Below are 18,764 nucleotides of genomic sequence, written 5' to 3' on the forward strand. Positions count from 1 at the left end.
CCAAAGTGAAGAGCATTAGAGTTTATTTCGCATCAACCCGCAAGAGACACCAGCAGATAACATCTGCACGACCTCCTGCAGAGAAGCCGAGCAGAAATCAAGAGTTCCCGAGACAGAAAGTCTCCTGGCAAACTCCACCAGAGCTGAACCGCTGAGACACCGGCAGAATCCGTCATCGTGATAACGGGACGCGGCCTCCAGTAGAATCCACCTACATCCCACGTCTCCAGGGTTACCACGGCAACCACAGCCGGTTCCACAGGTTCCAGCCAAGGGTCTTCAGCTACAGCGCAACTCACAGTAGGCCGGTCTTAACACGCTGCTCATGACTGGGTTGATGTCGAAATATAGCAATATTTAATCATCAAACCTAATTCGTAGATGTAGCTTCATTAGCTGTATAGTCATAGTGTATATCCATAACATATTCTCTCCCACCATTGCCAACTCATCACACTGCTCATTTCATTATTATTTTCATCTTTATGATTATTACACCTTGCATTTACTGTGTACATAGTAGTTTAGTTAATAAACTTGTTTATTTACACCCAGTTGTTGTCCTGTTGTATTCTTTTGATGTAGAGACTGGAGATCCATTGAATCGAGAAGTCATGGCTGAGATGATAAATTTGACAATGAAGTAATTCATTGTTGTCCTCCCAGGACAAGTGGTGCCCCATTTCAACAAGAGTAAATTCTAAAATATGGAGTTAACGCTACAGTAGTGCAGAACCAGTTAGAGCAGTACAGTTTTTTGTATGAATGCTGGTCTGTTGTCCATCATTAAGAAAGTCTGGGTACTGTCTATCAATATAACATAAGAATAAATATTGGAAAAATATGTGGGTCTTTTGTTTATTTATAGAAGTAGGATTTTATTTTCATATGGGGACCCACACATACTACCCTCACATGCCACTCTTTTGCCACCCCATGGAAAAATCCCACTGGTTTAACCTATTTGATCACTATGCAGTCAAATTAATCAATTCATGTCTACTATAATAAAGAAATAAATAAGTATTTAGCTCTCTGGTGAATTAGCCACAGTGTTAAAGCAGCCCACTGAGGAGAGGACTTTCATTTAGACAAATGACAAATTGCCAATAATGGGATGGCTTTTTTGGCTTAGTATCTGTGCAGAGCTCCTAATGAAAAATCCTAAAAGCCACAATAAAGCATCACTCTAATTAGTCTGATTCCAATGCCAAACACAAAGCTCACATTGTAGACTGAGGTACAGTAAATACACCTCGCAGCAAAGGCCATACATTTCCCTCCTTAGATTTGAGGCACTAATTCAATTATTCTTAATGGAATGAGCGTTTTGTGAGAATGGGCAGAAAAAACTCATCCAATTTTGTTAACTCTCTAATAATGTTGCATAAGATATGAGTCAATGTGAGATTATATTGGTTAGCTGATAACACCTGATCAATTTATAAATTACATTTAAACTCAGTGATTACTTTATTAGGAACAGTACACTAACACTGAGGAGTTCCTCAGTTTTTCATAGATCCACCAGATGTTGAAACTTTCCTCTGAGGCTCTGCTCCAAGTTGACATGATGCATCACAACATTTCATTCATGCTGCCAATCTCCTGTTCTACCACATCTCAACTCACTGTCATGGTGATGAAAGCAGTTTGTGACATGGAGCATGATCCTGCTGGAAGGAGCCGTTAGAAGATGGTGAACTGAGGCCATGAAGGATGAACACGCTCAGCAACAATACTCAGATAGACTGAGACATTCAGACCATGACTGATAGTATTAAGAAGAAAATATTCCCCACACCATCACACCACCACCATCAGCCTGGACTGTTGACACAAGGCAGGTTGGTCCATGGATTCAGACTCTGACCCGACCATCTGCTGCCTCAGCACAAATCCAGACCCATCAGACAAGGTTTTCAGCTGTCCAGTGTTAGTGAATCTGTGTCCAGTGCAGCCTCAGGTTTCTGGTCTTGGTGAGAGGAAGTGGAACCTGACATGGTCTTTTGTTGTTGTAGTCCATTTACTGAGCTTTTGCTCACTGCATGTTGTTTTTGGCTCCATTCTGAGTAAAAACTCTAGAGACTGTCGTGTGTGAAAATCTCAGGAGATCAGTAGTTTGAGAAACACTCAAACCAATGTCTGACACCAATAATCATGTCACAGTCAAAGTCATTTTTCCTCTTTCTGCTGTTTGATGTGAACATTAACTGAAGCTCCTCGCCTGGATCTGCAAGATTTTATGTGATTTACTGCTGCTACATGATTGGCTGACTGGATTATTGCATGAATAAGCAGGTGTTCCTAAAAACTGTTTGTGAGTGTACATTTTGACGGAAATGTAATTGCGACTGGATTATGTTTGGTTGATTATGTTGAATGGGATTTCTAGAAGACTGGGTTGAGCTGACCCAGGCACCAGAAACCTTAGCGTATCCTCTGTTTTCCATATTTCAATGCATATAAGTATCACACCTTTAGTAATCCATATTGAAAGGAGTAGTTTGGCATTTTGGCAGATATACTCATTTCATTCTTGTCAGGAGTTAAATGAGAAAACAGTTACCACTCATGGTTAACTTAGTTTAGCAGGACTGCTGGGAAACTGCTGGCTCTGTCGCATAAAACTTGTCGAGGCAAACTGAAGTTTCAGCCAGGAGAGGGCTGGGTTATCTTAGCTCAGTATAAAGACTGGAAACAGGTGGAAACAGCTGGGAAGTAAGCCTTGAAAGTTGACTAATGAATGTATTATATGTTGCTTTTTTAAAAAATCTGTATAACAACTGAAGTGTGAAAACAACAGGTTGTGGTTTAACGGGGGATCAGGAAGTAATTGCACCTAGCCAGGAAATACACCAGCACATATAACCCTGTAAAACGATAGCTTGACACATTCAAACTTTGTTTCTTGCATGGATTAAACAAACCAGAGATGGGTTAACTGGTGAGCTTTAGTGATGCTGGTAGACTTTTCTTCACCATTGGAGAGAGCCAGGCTATCAATTCCCCCCTGCTTCCATTGTTAATGCAAAGCTGAGCCATTCACCTCCTGGCTAAAACTTCATATTTAGCATGCAGACATGAGAGTGATCTTATTATCTAAGAAAAAAAAAGCAAATACACTATTTTCTGAAGCTTTGAACTATTCCATTTAGTACTAATATACCAATTGTAATTAACTTATTCATGATCAATACCAACAGCTTGTATTCACAACTATGGGCAATTTAGTCGCCAATTAATCTGCATGGCTTTGGACTGTGGGAGGAAGCTGGAGAAAACCCACACACACACAAGAAAAACATGTACTCTCCACAAAGAAAGGCCCGGCCGGCCGGCAGGGTCGAACTGTAAGCCAACCAAACCAAGCTGAGTCATAAAAGCCTGATTATGAAACCTACAACGGTGTTATAAGTTATTACTTTCACTTTACCATCAGATGAGGGGCGAGCCTATATTTCACCTTGCATCACTAGCATGTGTTTGATCACTTCAGTTGGAAATCAAGCAGCCAAATGATCATGATGACAGACAGGCGTCAGAAAGCAGAAGAGTGACAGATGAGCTGAGCTTTTCAGGTTATATTAAAGTCTTTTCACTGTAAGCAGTAGCAGTCTTATCTTTAGGGAATGTTGTGTAGTCAATAGGGCTGTCCCAAACAATTATTTTTTAAACGATTAATCTAGCGATTATTTTTTCAATTCTTCGACTAATCTAACGATTATTTTTTTTATTAACCTAACAGTAATTTTATTGCAATTATTTTCCAGTTAGTCATTTAATATAACAATTTGCCCCGTCCAACATCTTGACTCGCTGCACCAAGGTGTTTCCTCTTTATGTGCTCGTGCATGACTGTCGTGCATGAGTGATATGCCAGATGCACTTTGCAGAGTCAGCAGACTACCGCACTGTCGGTGTCAAGATTAAAGTATTCCCAAACTCTGGAGGACCGTGCACGAGCCTTTTTTGCCGCGTGTTGCTCCACACGCTCCGTCGTGCTGCTGGTAGACGCCGCCATGTTGTTCAAATAGATTACACAGACGCAAATCATTCACGTACTCAATGACTTCAATTACGTCACTGCGTTGTCCCAGCCCGTGCGCTGCGCTTGTATCCGGGTAAACCAAAGACGATGGATATAAACGGTCCCATTAGAAAGTTCCGGTTTTGTTCTATGAACATTTACCCTGTGTGGTTTTACACGATGCGTCGACACTAAAATTCCACATCTAATAATTTTTATAATCCACAACGCCGATTACGTCGGATAATCGTCCCAGCCCTAGTAGTCAAGGGTGTTTTGCTGCTGTAAATCCTATGTGGTGCTTACGATCGTACCTGTAGGTGACTGCATTAGACAATTTTTTACTTAACTTGAACATTCCTGTCCAATACATTTCTCAGATGTCACACCCATTATACACTGTATAGCACAAAGCTGTGAGTCACTTGGCCCAGTTCAAATTCTGAGAGTTCAAGTACAGTCTCAAGTCAACTGAAAAAGTAAAAAAAAAAGTAAAAAAAAAAACAAAAAAAACTGTACTAACATTTTACTATGAAAAAGACAAAAGCATTTTGGTGTAAGTAGATTGTCTGACAGCGATAAGCCATCGTGATAGAAGGGAATACGTGTGTTGTGTTTTGTAGTCATGCATCACTTGCGCACAGACACACACACACAACTCTTCAACCATGCACTTAGTAGTTTAATATAAGAGGGGATAAATGTTGAGTATTGAGAATAGCTTTAATTACGGAGCCAGCGCTGGCTCCTTCTTTAGGGAAACATTTTTTAATTAACATTCTATCTCTGCCTCCCTCACCCTCTCTCTCTCTTTCTCCCTCTCTCTCTCTAGTGCATCACTTCTCCACAAGAGATCATTTAAATGTATGCTGCTGACCTGCTCCTGCTCCCCAGGTAAAAATATCCATGAAGAAATTATGAAAACTTGTGTGTACCTTCAGTTAGCTTTGATAGTGACTGAATTCATACAAAAGAACAGCACTTAACAAGCTATTGGTTGGAATAGATCAGTCTGTAAGATGGCTGGATGTAGACCTTGGCATTATGAGCTAATTTGGAATAAAAGTTAATTAACTATGACAGTAACCATAAATCATTTGCTAGATATATTAACGCAAACGTAACCCAAAGTACAATGAAGGAATAAAGAAAAACTATTTCTTGATTGAGTGGTGGTTAAGATTATGGAAAGGTTAAGCTTAAAGTATTGTTAAATAAAAAGTAGAACATCAGTTGTAGGTCTATGATAGAACTACTATGGTCTCCAGCAGGAAAGTCAGATGTGCGACTAGCACATTCACTGGAGCCGGCAGGGTTGCATGTTTTTATCTGGTCCTGAGCCGAGTCAAAAAGAGTATTAACTTAGCCCAACTTATACCTGACAGGCATTCTGTTATTTCATGTCTGAACCTATGTTGTCCTGACAACATACAGTGCTGCTTGAAAGTATGTGAACGCCTTGAGCAGTTCAGATGTTTCTGTTGTTTACCATGATTTTCTTATTTTATCATCACCAGTTTTTATGTATGAAATGTCAGATATATGTTTCATCAATTGCTTGTACTTGTTTAGTGGAACTTGTTTAAGTTGCCCAAAAACTACATGAAACATGGAATTAGTGTATGTGCAAAGTTAAGTGAATCCCCAGCTGCATTGGTTAAGTCAAGCAAGTAACAGACTCAGGTGAAATACATGTGAGTGCTTAATTAATCATTTCAGTAGACCAATGAAATGAGACATCCTTGGGAAAGGAATTGGCCTGCACTAATTAAAAGAGAGAGGAAACCAACCAAACCAACTTGGTCCCATACACATCAACAATGCCGAGAGGAAAGGAGATATCCGAGGACATGAAGAAGAGGGTAGTGACAGCCCATCAGATGTGTATAAGAGACAGGGTTGCTAGAAGGAAGCCTATGCTGTCAAAAAAGAACAAAGCTGCCCGTTTCAACTTTGCCAGAGAGCACTTGGACAAACCAGAGGCCTTCTGGGAGTCAATTCTCTGGACAGATGAGTCTAAAGTAGAGTTATTTGGTCACAATCAAAACCGCCATGTTTGGAGAAAAGCCAACACTGCAAATGAAGAAAAGAACCTCCTCCCAACAGTGAAGCATGGTATTGGAAATGTGAAGGTCTGGGGCTGCTTCTCTGCTTCTGGACCTGGGCGACTCCATATTATCCAAGGAACCATGAATTCTCAGGCATATCAACAAATTCTTGACCAGAATCTCCTGCCATCTGTCAAACAGTTGAAGCTGGGACGAAAATGGATTATGCAACAAGACAATGACCCGAAGCTTTCCAGCAAAACTACAAAGGAATGGCTTCAGAGAAAGAGGATTCGTACTCTGGATTGGCCCAGTCAAAGTCCAGATCTAAGTCCTATTGAAATGTTGTGGCGAGACCTGAAGAAGATATTACATGTCAGATGTCCCTCCAACCTCTCTGAACTGGCTGAGTTCTGCAAGGAGGAGTGGGCAAAAATCCCCATAAGCAGATGCGAGAGACTGGTTAGAGGTTACAGAAGACGTTTGGTTGAAGTAATGGCTGCAAAAGGAGGAGCCACAATCTACTAATAGAAGGGTTCACATACTTTTGCACATGTTACATTTTCAGTGTTTGTGAAATAAACCACATTTGTTGAATTACATAATGGAAAAATATCTCTTTTTGTGTGTGTGTCCAGTATTTGGAAAGTGTGCTTTACAAATTAGGATTTGGATGTCTGTTAAATAAGGTTCTTTTAATGCTTTTTACAAAAACAGTGACCATGTCTGGAAGGTTCACATACTTTCAAGCAGCACTGTATGTGTGGCCACCTTGTAAATGACCATCAAAAAGCAGACGTGATGGAACCTGACAAACCCAGTTTATACATCACCACGCCCCTTGACCTTTGACCCCCAAAATCTAATCAGTTCATCCTTAAATCCAATTGAATGTTTGTGCCAAATTTGAAGAAGTTCTGTCAAGGCATTACCAAGATATCGTGACCATCACAATGGGACAGATGGACGGATGAACAACCCAAAAACAATATGCCTCTGGCTCTGGCTGTGTGTGGAGGAATAAAAATTACATTGGTTTGTTCAAACATCTTGACACACAAGAAAGTTCATGATGACCAGTGTGACGATTTCCCTCTCCTTTTCCAATGTGATGACATTTATATCCAACATCTTAATAAACCATAAACCAATAAACCAATAAGCCATTTACCAAGATAATGATATGGTATTTGCTTTGGTTGTTGAAGAGCCTTAAGCTCTGCAGACATACAGGGCTAATTGGTTGGTTGAAGTTCTGCTTAGATGTTGCTGTAGCCAATGTTATTTGAACAGTATGACATTCAGGCAATGTGTAAGATTAGTATGGGTGTATAGTCGGAGTGACTGAAGGTTGGCAATAGACTCATAATGTTAGTAATTCCAGTTTGAGTTTATTATTATTTATTATAAGAATAACAGATTGGGGAAATGTCTCCATGGACAAGTTTTTCTGAGTTTGACTTGCACTCAGTATTGAAGGAGCTTTTAGAGCCTTTAGAGTTTAGTTTATTTCTTACTACAGTATGTCCTATCAGCTTGCTATAACCTGCCTGTCTCCCAGACAGCTCCAGACTTCGATGTGCCTGCTGTCCTTTCCTCAACCCTCATTGTCCACCAGACGTCTTGGCAGCTTTCCAAGGCAGCATCTTTTTTGTGAACCCTCGCTTCCCCTTCATGAATCTTTGGTCATTCTCACTCATTACTTCTCAACACTCCTCCTTGCTTCACCACCAGCTGTGGTGCATCTCTTTAGATACAGTTCATCTGATGTATTTAAATCCTTCCGTTTTCAATTTTACCCTTTATTACCCTAAAATAATCCATCCATTAGCCATATGGCTTACCTTGAATGTCATAGGAGGGTTGGAGGCAATCCCAGCTGACACATGTCCTGTAATAGAACATTGGCAATTTGGAGTCACCAACTACCACTAACCAAGCACAGCTCTATAAATCTTAGGACAAGAGTCCAAATGCAAATTTTTGCATTTCTTTACACAGAATTTAAGTCTTGTTCTTATACTGGTTTTTATTCCTCTGTGCCAGTGACAGCTAGAGCTGGAGGCATATTGTTTTCAGGTTGTCCGTCCATCTGTCCATACATCCGTATGTCCATCCGTCCCATTCTCATGGACACGATATCTCAGTAACACCTTTCTAGAACTTCTTCAAATATGGCACAATCATTCAACGGGACTCAAGGTTGAACTGATTAGAAAATTTCACACAAATGGTTCATATTTTCAATGACTCCGGATAAATAGGGATGTAACCTGAAAACGGAGGAAGGGGACAACCACGAAGAGTGATTCTTGTTCTGGTCTCAAATGTGTGTGTCTTTGATCTGTTTTGCTCACGGTAAAGGGTTAGGTTGTGCAACTTTCAAAACTGAACATCACAAAAAATTCACACGCATGCTGTTCTAGCAGCTCAAGCAAGCTCTGCCTTATTCACTAATCAATCCAAACAAAATGCTTGATTGTTATACAAGCCACAGTCTAGTGTTTTGTTGGAGCCAGAGCGACAACAGTAAAAAAACTAGAAAAACAAAAGTTGTGATGGGTAAACAGAGGGACATTTTTACATCTAGAAAGCCAAGCATGCCAATTCTTCATGTGTCCTTGATTAGTATGATGACCAACAAAAGAGGACTTTACATCAAAGGGGGCACGTGTGTCAATCACTCTGGACTTGTGGGTTTAACTGTTTCCTGGCAGTGAGGAGAATGATATTGTTTAACACTGTCTGGTTTCCGTGTGTCAGTTGGGAGCATAAGCTGCTTTCATTGACAAATATGCATGCCAGTTGGCTGACAGCCAGCATGTCAGAGGGACCTGGAGTGACCTCATATACAAGGAAGTAGTGAAAAAGGGATGTGAGGCCATCTTGTAAGCTACAGCGACAGCCAGCAGGCAGCAGGGCTGACAGGAGGAGACTGTCAGCAGGCAAGCTGTGATGGAGTGTGTATTTACCAGATCTGCTTTATGTAAGGGCATGCACAGACATAAACAAATAGATGCTCACACACATACAGTACACACATACGGGTACCCATCAGGTCACATAAAGCAGATCCGTTCTGGCAGGAACTGGATCAGCGCCAAACTCACATCCTGACGGTCACAGTACATGACTGATTAATGAACTCACAGACTGTGAACACTCATCACAGGGGCATACACACATGCAGGCACTCACACACATACACAAAAACAATAGGTCAAACTCAACTGCTGCTCATTTCATCAACTGATTCATTGTACGTCGCCTGTATAAGGTTTACACTGTGACAACTGCTTTTTTCGTCACCACAGTATGTACGCTGGTAGCGCCCGCACAAATCCCATCACTCTGCATATAGACCACATTAGTGCGCTGGTAGCCATGTCATAAACCCATCCTCCTTCCTGGACTGATGCAGTGGAACCTACACCACAATGCATTAAATTGCACATCACATGATGTCACATCTACATGGGATCTGTCTTAGTGGACTCAATAACATAGTGCTTTTACAGCAGCTTCTGACTGACAGGATGTCTCTCAGGTGGAATAACTAGACCAACTTTCGGACATACATGATGACTTCAATAATGATAAATAAATAAATAATACCATGAAATGTCCCACTACCATACAGACATTACATTATAGTCCTACCCTGGAGGCATCAATCAATTTTAGTAACTCAGAATTACTGTAAATAAACCCATGTACAGCACATATAGATGAATATATTATAGTAACAGATTTTCTATACATAAACAGACTTTGTTTATTTTAGGATGTAAAGTGGTTGATCAGAATCTTTTTTATTTCAGGTATATCTAAAAAACATTGCGTCACTGTCAACAGTTACAAAATTTAACAATGTTTTCAATGCAGTTGTAATGTTGATGAATCATTTTGGTCATTTATCAACACTAAATGGCAAACGTGTGTTGTTTCCTGATTCTTAAATATAGAACTGCTGCTTGTAAACTGAATATCTTTTGGTTTTGGACTGTTGGTTGGATGAAAACAAGGCAGTGTTCTGAAGTTACCTTGGGTCACATTATAGTCCTAACCCAATGACAGATGTGAAATATGTGAATGGATGTGGGTGTAAGTAAGTACTGTCTGCAATCTGTGGATTCTCCATCACAGAAACATTGTGGCAATAGTAGACAGAGAAGACAGACACTAATGTATCAAACTTTTTAACAGTACAAAGAGAATCAGAATCTGGATGTTGAAATCTTTGCCTTCATGATGTTTTACCACACTACAAAATTGAATTAATTTACAAATAAATGAAAACTATTTGTGAAATAACTTTCAGACATTTCTCAATGAATTTTTGTGAAGTGAAAAAGCATTTGTGGATCTCAATTCTACACTTGTGGATTTGCATTTTACACTCACACGGTTTCGAGACAAATTTTCCGCCAGTCTGAATGAAAATTGACCCGTATCACTCTGCCACTTTCTGAAAACTCTAGTAGCCTGGAGACAACGCAATTTCCGCTTTTCAAAGTAAGAGCACGCAGTCTTCTATGATATTAAGTGACAGGACCTGGTTAAGGTCTTTGATAGTATGACTGTTATTGTTCATTGCAAATATGTAGGCCAAGCTAATGTTAACAACTAAACTTGTCTCCACTTGTTGCCATAGACAGTAAACATTCATGTTGCAGACTAAGGGAATGAAAGCAGGGTGCTGGATTTCATACACTGTGATGATGATGAAGACACATTGTAAACAGATCACATTTCATACCCATCCAACCTGTAAGATAACTGGTGACATTTCTTTACCATTGAATTTATTGTAATTATTATGAAATTCGTTTGTGTATTTGCAAATCTGTTTCATATTTGCAAGATACTTTTGTGAATTTACAAATGTATTTTTTGTATTTGTGAAAGGTGTTTACTGATCTATTCAAACAAACCTACAAATAATATTGAGACAAATCTACCTTCATACAGGAAAAGTTCAACTATTAAACTAAATTGTGAAACCGTGTCAAAATGACAAGAAGGTTGTCTGTCTCAAAATTTGATATTGAAGTTGCTGGAGCAGCAATCACATTATTTCATGTAGGTAGAATATGACTGAAAATATGAGACATTTTCAGGACATTTGTTCCTTACTTTCCTGATTGTGTGGCGGTTACTCTTTAATTGCTTGAAGTTTTAGGAAATACACTAGTTAGTTTAATAATCTTTCATGTCTGTCCATTCAATATGAGGCTGGATACAGGAGATTTAATTTAAGCTTAGCTCAACATAAATACTGGAAGCAGAGGGAAACAGCTAGACTGTGTCGGTCTAAAGGTAAAATAATCCACTTACTAGCACCTCTAAAGCTCCCTCCTAAAAAGTTATATCTGCTTTGCTGATTTTGTACACAACTAAAGTGTTGGACTATTACTTAGCTGGGAAAAGAAGTTTTGTGGTCACTGTGTGGTCTCTGTGAGGAGGCCTTCACAGGTTTTACAGGATAGAGCCAGTGCAGTAAAAGTAAAAGTAAAGTAAAACCTCTCACCTTGGCAAACAGCGTCCCCTTGGCTGCCAGTGCGTCCTCCCCTCTCCCATTGGGGTAGCACTCATAGCGTGCATCCAGAATTGGGTATCGACTGGCCAGCATCAGCCCACTATTCAGGAATTTGAACCTGGAGCAGCAGCCTTTCCAGCCATACCGCCCAACATCACTCAGCACATACGGAAAGTAGCGATGCAATTGCCGCCGCAGTCTAGTTGTCGAGCTGTGGTCGAACACTTCCTGTAGAGCCAGGAAATCCAAGTTGGCAGGGAAAAAGGCAGAGATCTCATGGTCGAATGTCTCATCTCCGTGGCGGCGTTTTCGTCCAGGGCGCTTGAAGATTGACGTGCGAGGGACATGAGAGAGTGTGTTGTTGGAGGATATCCCTACTCCGCTGTCACCTCCATGGTAACGAGCAAGGGACTCCCTGGAGGCGGTCATGCTGCTCGTGTCTCCTCCTGCCTGATCCCCTGGCCGATGGTTCCCTGTTTCAGCCTCCTCCTCCTGGGGGTCTGGGTCTGGAGCACTAATGCTGATTTGAACCCCTGAGGTGTGATGTGGGCAGTCTGTTGAGGATTTTGGCTGGTTCCCTTCACCATGCATGGGACAGTCATGATGGCCAGGGACACGCTGAGGCCCTGTGGAATGCATGGGACAATCTGGAGCCTCCCCTGAGGTGTGAACAGGACAGCCAGAGCTGTTGTTAGCCCCTGCTGGGTGGAGTTGGCAGTCTGCTGTGGTGTCTGTTTCGTCTGGGTGAAGGGGGCATCCAGAGGAGCCCTGGTCTCCTGCAGCGGGGTGTAAAGGGCAGTTGGTGGCACCTGAGGGGTGAATTGGGCACTCGGTGGGGGGTTCGTTTTCAGTGTCCGCTGGGCCATTGGTGGTGTGTGTGGTGTCTGGACGATGGTCCAGAGAGGAGGTACGACGGAAACCTGTGGCAAGGCTGCTGAAGGATGCCGCACTAAAGAATGGAACAGAAAGACAGACAAATTCAAAATGTATTTGTTTGATTGGTATTTATGACAGCAATAAATGTTTTTTCCTGCTAAGACATGAGCAGCAGAAGCCCAGGAGAGAGCTCTCCTTACCTGATGGAAGTGTTAGTAGGTGAGTCAATGTAGATTTTTATTTGAGGCCGACTGGCACCGTTGCGGATCCTCTTCCCCAACTCGTGGGCTCTCCTGTGGGTGTCTGACAGGTTGTTGAACCTGGCCAGGGAGTCGGGCAGCAGGCATACGTTGGCACTGCAGAAACAGAAGCTTCTGCCCTGTGGCCTCCATTCCCCAATACCTATGCCCCCCAACCCTGCCTGGCCCTGCTCGATCTGGTGTTTGTCTGGTCTGCACAAGGTAAGAAAGAAATACAATATTAAATCAAACAGAAGCTCTCGAGTACCCAAATGTACCAAACTCATATCTGCACGCTTAATATGAAAGTCAAAGCATAAAGACATGACAGCTAGCCTGCCAAAGCACTTATACAGCTCACTAATTAACGCATTATATCTAATTTGTTTTGTCTATACAAAATACAAAGTTTCTGTTTTAACAGGGAGAAAGTGACTTCCTGGAGTCTCAGATAGTCGCCTGGCAACCTCACAAAATAGTTCCTCAAGAAATAGTTCCAGATTGAGGCTAATGGTTCTGTTAAGCTGCATCTCTTGAAGCATTGCAGTGTTAAATGAGTTTCGCGGGTTCTCATTAATACACTTGTTCACACAGCAAGGTGCGCTGAAGCCTAATCAGCTGCTCTGTGGGGAAAAGCTGTGGTGTAAAAATCCACAGCTGTTATATCACTTTCAGTTTTGCCTTTAAAGAAATGTGTCTACAGTAGAGCTGTCAATTAGTCCATTACCAATTAAGACATTGCAGTAGATGCCGGTGTATGGTGCAACTGTCAAACAAGACTAAGTCAAAACCATATGTCTGGACCACCTCTGGTCAATTCCTGATTTTATAAGGTATAATTTCATCTGACAAAATCACCAAACACATTAATGAAAGACAAAGACTGAGCTGTGATTTCAGCTGTATTTACTGTAACATGGCACATTTTATTTTTTCAGTACAATTGACAAAGAAAACTTAATATTAAATGATAAGCTGTATTACATAATTTATTATTACTAAGAGGTGCCATAAATCCTTTTGTTTTATGACCTACAATCACAGTAATTATATTCATATTGAATGAAGTCTTTCATTTGTTGGTGCATAAGTTATAGAGGAATGCAGTAGCCTTGTGTTGCCTGTTCATGTGCTGCAGGCATCTTTTCTATTTTGAAAATGAAAGCAGTTCAGTAAGTTTTCCTCAGGATGTACTGTGGACAGTAAAGTCTGTTCTCAACAATTAAAAGATGAGATCCCTATAACTGACAGCAAACATGAAAATGAGCAGCAGGTGTCACACTGTGTGAATTTGCCTGTTAACAGGTTTGTTCACTCGAACAAACTGATAACTGATACTCAAGCCGGTAATCGATGCGCTGGCAACAAGTGGCAGCAAGTCAGTGTAGCTCCTAGTTTTTTGCAATATATTTGTATATATTAGTATATTTTTTGTCGATTGATGTTTTTTATTCTACGTTGTTGTTTTGTCTGACGATGGAGAAAATAGTGTACACAAAGGAAGAACTCCTGGTATTAAAGTTTACCAGATATGGAGTTAAACATCCCATACTGGCTGAGATGAAGAAGCCGTACTGTGGATGCAGAGCCGGGGCTAAGCTAAAGGCTAGGAGATGGAGATATAAGCCTTTTTCTACCATCAATCCTCATGGGAAATCCCAACTCCCTGGCTAACAAGTGTGATGAACTGGAGGCACTCGTGAAGAACCAGCAAGCATATCATGAGTGTAGTCTCATGTGTTTCACAGAGAACTGGCTAAAAGACAACACTCCCGACTGTTGTGTGGATTTACCCGGCTTCACTGCAGGACGAGCGGATGCCAGAGCAAGTGGAAAGAATAAAGATGGAGGACTGGTTCTGCTTGTGAACAATAGATGGTGCAACCCCGGTCACATCACAGTGAAGGAGAAGATCTGCTGTTGGGATATTGAACTGTTGGCAGTTGGTCTTGGACTGTACTATGTACTGAGGGAGTTCTCACACATCGTCACCGTTTTTGTTTACATTCAACCACGAGCAGAGCCTGCAGTTGTGTGTGACTTCATTCATGAGCACCCTGATGCATTCATTGCAATATCAAGGGATTCACTCTCACCTCTCACATAACTGGCTTCACTCAGTGTGTTGACTGTCCCACAAGGGAAAATAAGACACTTGATCTGTTGTATGCAAAAGTCAAGGAGGCTTACACTGCTTCAGCTCTACCACTTGGCAGATCAGATCATAATCTGGTTCTTCTTTAGCCTTCCTACAACCTCTGTGTACTGAGGCAGGCTGCAACCACCCGCTCATTCAGGAACTGGACCCCAGGGACCAGTGAGTCTCTAAAAGACTGTTTTGAGTGCACAGATTGGGATGTCCGTTGGAATCACAGGAAAATTATAACAGAAGGACCCTGACCTTGATAAAATGGTCGAATGTACCACAGACTACATTAACTTCTGTATGGACACTGTAATACCAGCAAGAACTGTACACTGCTTTCCAAACAACAAACCCTGGATCACCAGTAACATCAAGACCCTCCTCAACCAGAAAAAGGAGGCCTTCAGGGATGGAGACAGGGAGAAGCTCAGGTGTGTGCAACATGAGCTGAAGAGGAGATTAAAGCAGGCGAAGGTAGAAAAGTAGAAAGTAGGAAGCTGCAGCACAACAACACCAGATAGATGTGGAAGGGGATGAGGACCGTCATTGGCTATAAAGAAGAACAGCCAAGCAACATCAGGTGATGTGGACAAGGCCAATGAGTTCAACCTGTTCTACAACAGGTTTGACACAGCCTCACCTGTTCTCTCTCCCACTGCTTCAGCTGCAGCTTCTCCTACGGCATCTCCTTCACAACCTGAGACTGCAGCTGCAACTCCCTTCACACTGGGGTCAAGTCTCCTGTCCTTTACAATGGAGGAGGTGATGGAGGAGCAACACGTCCGGATAGTGTGTGTCCGAGGCTGTTAAAGGACTGTGCAGCCCAGCTGGCTGAGCCTCTCTAGAGGAACTTTAACTTAAGCCTTAAAACAGGGAGGGTCCCGGTCCTGTGGAAAACATCATGTCTTGTTCCGGTCCCTAAGGTAGGAAGACCGGCTGAGAGACATGTAAATGACTACAGGAGGACTGGTTCTGCTTGTGAACAATAGATGGTGCAACCTCACATCACACATCATGAAGACCCTGGAGCAGCTGCTTCTCCACCTTCTGAGGCCACAGGTTGAACATGCACTAGACCCTCTACAGTTCACTTACAAAGAACATATTGGAGTGGATGATGCCGTCCTTTACATGCTCCACCGGGCCCATTCTTACTTGGATGAGCCAGGAGTTACATGAGGATTATGTTCTTTGATTTCTCAAGTGCATTTAACACCATCCAACCACCCATTTTTTATTTTTTTGGGCTTTTTATGCCTTTATTGATAGCACAGTAGAGAGAGACAGGAAATGGGGAGGCAGAGAGAGGGGGAATGACATGCAGCAAAGGGCCGTCCAATGCAGGATTCAAACCGGGGCCAACTGCAGCGAGGACCTTAGTCTCTGCTCAAACATCTGTTCCACTCGACGCCCCGAACCACCCATTTTTAAAGACAAGCTGGAAGGGATGGGGGTGGATCCCTGCTTCACGTCCTGTAGTGTGGATTACCTGACAAGACGACCACAGTACGTCAGGCTGGGTAACTGTGTCTCAGGGACAGTGATGAGCAGCACTGGGGCTCCACATGTGACTGTTCTGGCTCCGTTCCTGTTCATCCTGTATACAGCGGACTTTAAATACAACTCTGAGTCCTGCCACATCCAGAAATACTCAGATGACAGCTATTGTGGCAGGTATCAGGAATGGGCGGTAGTAGGAGTACGGGGATCTGACAATGGTCTTCAGTGAATGGAGCAACAAGAACTGCCTCCTTCTGAACACCTCCAAGACCAAGGAGATGGTCATTGACTTTCAGAGGTTTAGGCCCACCATTCAGCCAGTCAGCTTTCGAGGGAAGGACATTGAGGTAGTGCACACTTATAAATACCTAGGTATTCAACTGGACAGTAAACTGGACTGGTCCTTGAACCCAGATGCCATCTACCTGAAGGGGCAGAGCTGGTTCTTTTTCCTCAGGAGGCTCAGGTACTTTTGACGTCTGCAGTGAAATGCTGCACGTTTTATCAGTCAGTGGTGGCCAGTGTACTCCTTTATGCTGCAGACTGCTGGGGCAGCAGCATGTCTGACATGAACACAAAGAGACTAAATTAGCTGGTCAAAAGGCTGGGTCTGTGCTTGGCAGGAGTCTGGACTCACTCAGGACTGTTGTGGAGAGACGCATGCAATGTAAGATGGAGGCCATCTTGGACAATACCAACGACCCTCTCCACAACATTCTGGCAGGACAGAGAAGCAGCTACAGGTGGAGCAAACATACTTCTCAAGGCACTGCAGAAAAGAGAGGTTCAGGAGATCCTTTGTTTCCACTGCCATCATGCTATATAACACCTTAGCCATAGGAAGTTGACTAATGTAATTATTATTTCTTATTCACTATTAACTGTTTTAATTATTATTATTATCAACAGTGAGCTAATGGGCACATGAATTTCCCCTAGGGGATAAATAAAGTATCTATCTATCTATCTATCCAGCTTCCACTTTAGTTGTCTCTGTCTTTCATATCAAGTGCATATAACCTGAATTCTATTTTTCATTTTTAATATTGTATTTCTACACAAATTCAACTCTATTCTCCTGCTTTTGCTAATGCAGTCCATACAGATCACTGCTTCTTGATCTTATTTTGTTAAAACTGACAGTAGCCAATATAATTCATCAAATCATTAGCAGATTGATGTTGGGACAGAAGTAGTCTATAGTTAGTGGAAACGAATAACAGCAACAAGTCCTCCAATCCATGAGAGCGTTTCGTTCATTTATTCCTACCCTCAAATACGATCCAGAGGAGTGTTTCCTTATATAGCGCCCTTACCAGCGGCAGGAGCAAAAAGTCCTGGAACCCTCTGATACAACCCATAGGAGTGTCTCCTGAAATAGCGCCCCTACAGCGGCATGCCTACCGGACCTCGGTTGTCATGGTTACCATAATAAACACACAAGAGAGCCGTGAGAAAATGTTTCCGAGGTCACTATAATAATGGTAATGGCTTGGTTAGGTTTAAGCACAATAACTACTTGGTCAGGGTTAGGAAAAGATCATGAATTGGGTTAAAATAAGTACTTCCTCAACATGAGACGATCTTTGTTGTCATTGTTACAATAATAACAACGAACAGTCATGGATAATAGAAACAATACTAGAAAAGTTTTAAAATATAAATAAAAAAGATTTGAATTGATTGTTCTGGTTTGTTTCAGCCAGTTGCTCAGTTTACAACAATCTGCCATGTTTTGAGATTCATGGTAAAGACATAGATATCTTATATGTGTACCTACAGTTTACGGTTTAGGTTTTATCGCAGTTTTTAAACTCCTCTCAACTCTGTTGAAGGCAAGAGCTTCAGAGCTCAGTTTATCATGGGCATCTATGGGAGCTTTGGACAACCCTCTCTGCACTTTGGGGGGATTTCCTCAAAAAGCGTAAAAGATATCAGAATGAGACCAAAACTGGGTGATACAGGACAAAAATCACAGTTTTGATATAAAAATTGTCAATGAATTTTGGAAATTGTGGTGTTTAAAAGATTTTGTAAGATTTTATTGAGGAAAATTTTCAGGGCTGGCGGTTAGGATGCACACTTAGCTGCGGTTAGCGAGTGGAACTGTGCCCAAAGTAAGACAGTAGACATCGCTTAAGATGTAATTAACATAACAATCCTCTACACTGAAGTTACAACAACATCACACCGAGCGAGCAAGATAGAGGGGGAGAGAGAGAGAAGCTAGTATTAACTGCTAAGCAAAAGTCACTAGCAGATCTGAACAGCATGTAAACAACTTTTGAGTTAGTGAAATTCGCTAAAAGGAGCAGAGAGCTCTGTGTGCTTGAGCAGAATTAGTGTAAGTTTAAATGTACAGCAGATAGTTAGACACTGTGATGGG

At 41.8% G+C, this 18,764-nt stretch overlaps 1 protein-coding gene across 1 annotated transcript in view; it reads right to left on the bottom strand.

Annotated features, from left to right (window-relative positions):
- The window catches only part of smpd3 (sphingomyelin phosphodiesterase 3), an 83,226-nt gene that overhangs the window by 24,499 nt on the left and 39,963 nt on the right, over window positions 1–18,764 (bottom strand). The window contains exons 3-4 of the mRNA XM_023397464.2: window positions 12,694–12,945; window positions 11,609–12,566 (exon numbers count right to left, since the gene is read on the bottom strand). Of these exons, the coding sequence (XP_023253232.1) occupies window positions 11,609–12,566; window positions 12,694–12,945 (1,210 nt within the window). The remainder of the gene's footprint in view (window positions 1–11,608; window positions 12,567–12,693; window positions 12,946–18,764) is intronic.

This window comes from Seriola lalandi, unplaced genomic scaffold, assembly GCF_002814215.2.
Source record: "Seriola lalandi dorsalis isolate HSWRI2012SDOR001 ecotype SW California unplaced genomic scaffold, Sedor1 jcf7180002055008, whole genome shotgun sequence".
Classification (NCBI taxonomy): domain Eukaryota; kingdom Metazoa; phylum Chordata; class Actinopteri; order Carangiformes; family Carangidae; genus Seriola; species Seriola lalandi.